The sequence below is a fragment of the Diaphorina citri genome, unplaced genomic scaffold, assembly GCF_000475195.1.
Source record: "Diaphorina citri unplaced genomic scaffold, Diaci psyllid genome assembly version 1.1 scaffold5885, whole genome shotgun sequence".
NCBI lineage: Eukaryota > Metazoa > Arthropoda > Insecta > Hemiptera > Psyllidae > Diaphorina > Diaphorina citri.
Genome location: NW_007383261.1, coordinates 7,186 through 15,493, shown reverse-complemented (window position 1 = coordinate 15,493; position 8,308 = coordinate 7,186). Strand labels below are relative to the sequence as shown.

General features: G+C 37.1%; 1 protein-coding gene across 1 annotated transcript in view; it reads left to right on the top strand.

Moving 5' to 3' along the window:
* Positions 1–1,948: 1,948 nt before the first annotated feature.
* Positions 1,949–8,308, top strand: part of LOC103521757 (peptidyl-prolyl cis-trans isomerase FKBP8-like) — a gene marked incomplete at its 3' end in the record, with an annotated part of 13,405 nt that continues 7,045 nt past the window's right edge. The window contains exons 1-4 of the mRNA XM_008486864.1: positions 1,949–2,319; positions 4,217–4,351; positions 4,624–4,835; positions 5,244–5,361. Of these exons, the coding sequence (XP_008485086.1) occupies positions 2,158–2,319; positions 4,217–4,351; positions 4,624–4,835; positions 5,244–5,361 (627 nt within the window). The remainder of the gene's footprint in view (positions 2,320–4,216; positions 4,352–4,623; positions 4,836–5,243; positions 5,362–8,308) is intronic.

The window sequence follows — 8,308 nt, the reverse complement described above, 5'->3', positions numbered from 1 at the left end:
GAGACACAATACTTCCCATTTAGGTGCTGGGTCAACACGAGAACACCAGAAAGTAACCCGTTGAAATATTTGCAATGAGTGCAAATTTTTGTCAATGGTGGGATTCGAACCCGGGACCTTCTGCATGGTAACCAAGCGCGTTACCACTGGACCAACCGTGCCCCGTGAGGGAAGACAAAACAGAGTACCTACTTGGCTTGGAAGATGGCATATCTGCCTTGTAATCAGTAGGTCATGGGTTTGATTCCCACCCAGAGCAATCTTTATCCTAAACAGATAAGGTTTGTTCTTGGAACAGCTGGCTTTTTCATATCCTGTTCTAATTCTCTGTTTCAATTTTGGGATGATAAGTCCTCTATTGGTACAGTCACCTCTTAAAAAACTACTTACCTACTTTTATTTACCAGTTATTCAATTATCAATCAAATCAAAATCCAATCAAATCATGGGATCTTTGTGGTAAAGCAGAGAGCTTTCTCACAACATTTTGTGGGTATCACAGTATTACAAGTCTTTCATTTACTCAATCATCATATTTATTATTGCTCGTCTCTTTGACTTGTAATGCTGCCACTGGTCGCCGCTACTCGATTATAGTAGCTACTCAATTGTCCTCAGCAGGCTGAGTACACCCCGAACTCCAAGCACAGAGCCGAAAAAACCTTGGCCCCACGGGGAATCGAACCCGGACCTCCTGCATGCAAGCCTAGTGTGATACCCACAGAGAAACTGCTTTTACATTTTTACAAAAAGACGGGATAGGTGAAAGAAAGCCATTCCACGAACAAATCTTATCGGTTTAGGATGAAGTTCAATCCAGAGAAGAAGTGAACCTGCAAGAGTGCAAGCTCACTAGACTGGATGAATGTCTGACCGGGGAAATGACAACCCTTCTCCATATATGAAAATCATAATGATGAAATTTTCCTCATAAAAGTTCTCCGTGGGATAAAAGATAAAAGTCAAGAGACAGGTAGGACATTGCTTACCTGAGCTTTCACTTCTTGGACACAGGCAACGTTTAGTGCTGTCAAAAAAATTAAAATTAATTAACCAAGCAGCTACGTGCTAAATAAACTCTCTGTCTGGCAAAAATTAACTAGAAATTTTGAAAAACTGCCGAAGAACTGCGAAAAAAACTTATTGGCGATTTGCGATTTTCAATTTTCAAAAATGGCGCACTCAGACGAGGGGAAAATCGTTGCCATGGCAACAGATTACAAAAAGCGGTGTTGTCAAACTGTGCCGATCGTATCGTTTCTGAACTTTGCCGATCTCTGAAAAATATACAGTGTGATTAAAAAAAAGGTTACACTAATAAATTATTAATTATACCTTTTCATTTAATAAATTATTTATACTCGGGATATAGGGTAGGAACTCAGAATACTTTTGGGAAAATTCCTTGGACCTTAGAGTTATTATCCTGTTTTGCCGAAATATATCAGTTTTTTTTTTCTCTCTCTCTCTCTCTCTCTAACACATCTTAGATCTAAGTAGTTAATTCCTCCAGTTTGCTTTTTTGCAACTGTGCCGATCGTATCGTTTCTGAACTTTGCCGATCTCTGAAAAATATACAGTGTGATTAAAAAAAAGGTTACACTAATAAATTATTTAATACCCTTTTCATTTAATAAATTATTTATACCTGGGATATAGGGTAGGAACTCAGAATACTGTTGGGAAAATTCCTTGGACCTTGGAGTTATTATCCTGTTATGCCGAAATATATCAGTTTTTTTTTTTCTCTCTCTCTAACACATCTTAGATCTAGTTAATTCCTCAAGTTTGCTTTTTTGCATTCAATTTTGAGCGTTCTTGCGATTTTGATGAAAATACATCATTCGATGTTCAAGATCGGGCCTTGTAAAATCCCCCTGGTCCCCGACTCCCGATCGTCACCTGGCAACACCGCATGAGATAAAAGAAAGATCAGAAAAACAAAAACAAAACTTCTGCTTATCACTAAAAAGTAAAACTCCGCAATCACGAAAATCGCGAAGAAAAAACGGATAATCTCACCGAAAAACTGGTTTTCCGGAGCGATTTTCAGTCCTGAACAACTCGGAAATCTTTTCCACGGTCTTTTTTCCTACGCGAGTGTCCTAGAAGTGTCGGAAATTTTTGAAAATTCATCTGAATCCGTGACATTTCAACATGGATGAAAGCATCTCCAATGGAAATAATGGGGATTTGAATTCGTTCGAAATTGTGGATAAGGCGGATGTGGAAGAGAATCCGGTGATTCCTGATAAGCCAGAAGAAGAAGTCGAGGACGAATGGGTGGATATTTTGGGCAGCGGACATATCAAGAAGAAGGTAAAGTCAAGAAATATCTGCACAAAACTTTACGGAAAAGATCATCGAAAAAAACCCACCAAGTTGTCCTTGGCAAGTTTTTGTTTCCAAGTGGTTTTTTTTGTGTGGGTTTTCTTCAAGCATGATCTTTTCACAGGTGGTAGAAAATGTAGAAGTTTCTGCCAACTAGAGGTTGTCATTTTGCCGCGGACACAATTGAATAATGTCTCGATTTGAAAACAATCATCATTATTTCCTTGTGTGAGATTTGATGTTCCATCATGAGGTAGGATATTTTGTGACCTTCATTTTGTAAGCCATATGGTTTGGGATAACAAAGACTGATTTGTGGGTCAAGGTAGACTAGGGGCAGGTGGAGGACTTTGGGTTTTTATTTAAATTCTTGGTGGACTTGGAACAAGTACTTTTTTTTAAGGTTTTTTAAATTTTTTTTATTCCTCCCCCCCCAAAAAAAAAAAAAAAAAAAAAAAAAAAATCAGAAGATCATATTTATTCTATTTTCTATCTTGGTACTTGTGCAGAAGTCACATCCGTAGAATATTGCTACCAAAGGAACTGGCACAAATGAGCAGTGACCAGTAGGGTTGCCAACCGTACGTTATTTCCCGGAACAATCCGTATTTTTGTCAAAAATCAAATGTTCCGCCAGAACACACCTTTGTTCCGGTTTTTTTCCAAATCTATGGAAAATACAGGAACTGACTAATAAACAGAAAAAAAGTTTGAAAAGACGAAAAACACAAAAACCCGCGAGTCAAGTAGGTATTTTTTCAGCCTTTTTAGTTGTGATTTTTAGTAACACGGAATCAAAAACGGATTATTTTTAATTTAGTACCTATCCTTGGGTAAAGCAGTTTTACCCAAGGATATAACACGGATTCAAAAACGGATTATTTGTAATTTAGTACCTATCCTTGGGTAAAGCAGTTTTACCCAAGGATTGGTACAAGGATGTTTTTATTTCGAATTACTTCATTGGTATTTGTTCTTTTTTTTATGCAAAAAAGTTTTTTTGTTTGGGGAGGGCCTTTGTTCCGGGTAAAAATCGGGAAATCCGTATTTTTTCACCATTTTGCTAGTTTGTACCGTATCCTAAAGCAAGTATCTTCCCTCTTATAAACGGATTTTTGTAATGTCCCATTGACGCGCCTTATGCACAAGTACCAAAAATTGTGGTACTTGTGCAGAGGTCACGTCCGTGGAATATTGCTACCAAAGGAACTGGCACAAATGAGAAGTGACCAGTGTTATTATAGGGTTAGGTTAAACACAAGAAGGAGTTTTCACAATTAGAGCAGTGATTAGTGTTATTATAAGGTTAGGTTAAATACAAAAAGGAGCTTTTCTTTTCCACGGACATTACTTCTGCATAATTACCAAATTTTGGATTTTGTTTGTCAAGGTTTGTCAAATTTACTGTATGCTACCAATACAGATGACAAAAAATTATCAGAAATTTGTCAGGTGATCATACCTGTTAGGTACCTTCATTTTCATTCTTGGTAAAAACTTATTGTCCTACCAAGTGTAGGTAAACACTAGGAATCTGAAACAAAGTCCCCTTTTCAAGATAATATTCCTAGCCCTTGATCTTTGATGGTTGGGAACACATTAGTTTCAATGGTCTAGTAAAGGTCTTACATGCTAAGTAACTAGGTAGTATTTAAACTAAAACCTACCTGCATTTTTCCTTGACAAGAAAGGCAATAGGTTTCAGAAAAGAGGAAACAATCTCAGTTTCCATAAATAAAAGAAAATAAATTTGTGTAAGTATGTAGGTAGGTACATACCTAGTAATAATATGATTACATAAGTACTTAAAATTTGTCTTCATAATTATGTCACACTGGTTTTACACAAGTAGAACTGATTTTTTCATTCTATATTTTCCTTTCAGATTACAAAGCATGGAGAGCCCGACACTCGACCTCAGCGTGGAGACCTCTGTGTCATATCTGGCTTTGGAAAACTTGAAGACGACACTCTTGTAGAAACATTTGATAATTTAGAAATATGCGTTGGTGATTTAGAAGTAAGTTGTTAACTATTCTTTAAAAAGAAAATTAAAAGAGATTACAAAAAAAATAGAACATACCTTGTTTATACTGCCAGCATAGGACTGAGATGTCCCTTTACTCTTGCAGTCTAAACAAGGAACTCGCAAGAGGAGAACAAATAAAGAGAAGACTAAATAAGGAAAAGTTTACAAATACCTATGTAAATAAAACCTTGTTTAAATTACATAAAGTTATGATAATATTTAAAACATAGTCTGATAATATTTTTTCTGTTCACTTTTCCCAGTTGGTGCATGGGATGGACTACGTTCTTCCACTGATGGAAATGGGCGAGGAGTGTCAAATTGAAATCACCGCTCGGTTCGGTTACGGAGACAAGGGTGAACCAAGCAAGTCGATTCCTCCCGGTGCCAAACTGTACTATTCGCTCACCTTACATTCCGTATTGCCCGACTTTGATCTCGCTGAGTTGCCAGTGGAAAAGAGACTTGACTTTGGGTAAGAAAGAAAAATAATAGGTACATTTCAAAATCAGTGGTATACTGGTATATACCTATTGTCCACAGACCACAAGTGATCCAAAGACACTTAAAACTTGTCTGCAACATTTTTACAGAATAAAAAAAAAAAAAAATCCAAGATGAATGTTTAGCTTTACAGGTACCTAATTAGGTTCATAATTATGTAGGTATTTAAATCAAACTCATTTTAATTTTAATTTTTCAAAAATATTAATTTGGTTGGAGGGTTAGTAGATTTCCCTGGAGAGTTGAAAAGGTTTCAACAATCATATGGCCTATGATTGTTATACATACCTATACATATCTTAGAGAGTAGAAATATTGTACATTTGGTTCGATCCTACTCATTTCTTTAATTTTATTGTTCTCTCTTAATTAATTTCAGAGTAAAGAGGAAGCATAGAGGTAACTGGTTCTACTCTAGAGGTGACAATTCATTCGCAGTACAATGCTATCGCCGTTCCTTGGATTTCCTTGACTCGTCAAACATGGATACGAATAATGTGAGTGTACTTTTAGAGTTCGAAACACACAGTAACCTCCATGGCCGAGTGAGTGTCAAACTAGGCTTGCACGCCAAAGTCGAACTTTTTTTGGCTCTTTACTTGAAATTTGGGTGCACTCTTCATGAGCACAATTGAGTAGCTACTTTATTAAGTCCCCAATCAATCAATCAATCAATCAATCAATCAATCAATCAATCTTCTCGCCCATCTGATGAGGGACATACCACGGGATGGGCATGCTACGACACAAACCACACGCGTCTCATTACAAATGTTCATCAGTAAATGGGTTTCTTCAAATTAAATTGATCCCAAGGGCAAGGCAATGCCTAATGTAGCAGTTGTTTCATTGCTATGAAATAAAAACAGCACGGCGGTTAAACACTCATCTTGAAGAAAAGAAAAACAGTGATGGCATTATCAGTGTAAAATTATGATATTCTATTCTATTGCATTTATTTTATACCTACCATTGTTATTAAAACTTACCTACCTATGTATCTTACATGTATCAAAATCAATATTAATCAGTACCTACCTATGTTATATATAAGCAACCAATGAAGAGGAAGAAGAACCATCTCCTCAGAGGTTGAAATCAGCCTAGGAGATGCTTTATTTGTACCTAAATATTCAAAGATAAATCTTATTCAAATTCAAATTCTAAAGTAATTTTCATATTCTATTCTATTCTATTCTATATTCTATTCTATTCTATTCTATTCTATTACAGGCATCCCGGAGCTCCTAGACCTCGCTGATCCAAGGAGCGGATCAACTGCTACAACAACCCTGGCTCAGGCTCAAATCAAGCTCGATCTCTTGAGCCAGCCTGATGTCTCTGGAAAATGTCCTCAATCTGGATCCAACAATATCAAAGCATTACAACGAAAAGCGAAGGTAAAGATTTTGCTGTCCGGTTTTTCTTTGAAAAACCAGTCCAGCTCTCTTTGAATTTTTATCTATTTTGGGCGTTAAGGCATGGCCGAAACCACATTCGCCACCACGGGACCGCTCTTGTATTTTTATTTTTTTTTTTAAGAGGTTTGACAGAGGGAACTGTAACTGCTATGGTCTATCGTCCCGAAATCGAAAGAGAGAAGGGAAGACGAGGATAGGAAAGCCAGCCGTCCGAGAACGCTACATTATCCCAATCAGGATAAAATCCGCCCCGGCCGGAATCGAACCGCGGCCTAGCGCTTACAAGGCAAACGCACTCACCCAAACTAAGCTAACTAGCGCTGGGCGCTCTGTATATTTTAAATGGGTTATGTTAAAGAGGGGCATTTGAGTGAAATTTTGCTTTTTGTTTGATGAAAAAATCCAAGAACTTATTAAAGTCTGTTCTCTCATGGTTAAGGGCAAATGTTTTCATACATGGGGCCTGTGGGGTATCCAATCACAGAGTTAAAGGAAACTTTGACCACGTAGGAAGTCGAACCGGGATCTCTGATTACCATAGTCTAGTAAGTAGGTACCTATGATGCCCTCTGGGACGCGGAGTTAGCCCTTTATTTATTTTCTTTTTTTTAATAAAAATGAAAAAAAAAAAAATATTTCAATCAATGCTAATTTAGCTGTTCTACACTTTTCCAATTTCAATTCTATAATATTCTATGCCATTCTACTCTGTTCTATTCTTTAAAATCTCCTGCAGCGAGCCGTCAGTGGATGGCTGTTTGCTTCATAAAAACATGCATCTATCCTGCCGGACCATCATACACTCCATTTCCTGGATATTACAAGGCTCTGCGGGAAGAAGAAGAAGGAAGAAGAACGAAGAAGAAGGAAGAAGAAGAAGAAGAAGAAGACAGAAGAAAGACTCGTAGCGGATAGAACGCGCACGGAAGAAGAAGATAGAAGAAGAGAGGATAGAAGGAAGAAGAAGAAGAAGAAGGTATAATGGAAAAAAAAACAGTAATATAACATTTAATTGTTTTTTTTGTTATTTTTATTTTATTGTTATTGATTTACTTTTCCTTGTTAGAAATGTCGTGATATGGAATAACTAATTCGTCGTATGTATTATTCCTTGTTATGAAATGTGTGATATGCAAATAACTTCCTCCTTGACCTTGGCCAAAGAAGAAGAAGAAGGAAGAAGAGAAGAAGAAGAAGAAGAAGAAGAGAAGAAGAAGAAGAAGAAGGTATATGGAAAAAACACTAATATAAATTTAATTTTTTTTATTATTATTATTATTATTTTCCTTGTTATGGAAATGTGGTGATATGGAATAACTATCCTCCCTGACGCCTTTGGTCCAAAGAAGAAGAAGAATAGCAGGTGTAGGGTTGCCAATAATAACCTTTGTAGAAGGACATCTAGAGGAAGAGAAACGCATAATTAGAAGACAAACCGCATGTCTCGAACTCCTGGCTGGCGGCTCCTCGGAATGCAGAGCGGTCTGAGCAGTCTTCCCTTCTGCGCGCGAAACTCTCTCGCTACCGGAGCAGTTGAGCCAAAGCAAGCCGTCGTGGACCACTTATCTTATCTTAATTTATCTTACTTTCTATGCTTATCTTATCTTATCTCTCTTCTCTCATCATCTTATCTTGTCTTGTCTCATTCTTAAAATTAAGTATGACAGCCGATCTGATTTTTTCAGGGTAATACGGTTGTCAAAATTTGTCGGGAGTAAATAAATGTAGTTATTATTGTAATCATGTCTTGTATCAAATTGTAATCTCCTACCTTTTTGTAATATATATTTTTCCTCAATAATTATACATTATAATCGTTGTTTCTCCAATGGTGTCTTCTACAAACTCCACTTCAAACTCTACTCTCTCTCTCTCTCTCCTGTCTCTCTCTCTCCCTCTCTCACTATCACTTTCCTCTATCACTTCTCTCACTATCACTTTCTCTCACTATCACTTCCTTCTCTCTCTCCCTCTCCGGTGCTACTTCTTTCGTTTGAACATTTATCAGTCCTTTAACCTCCAA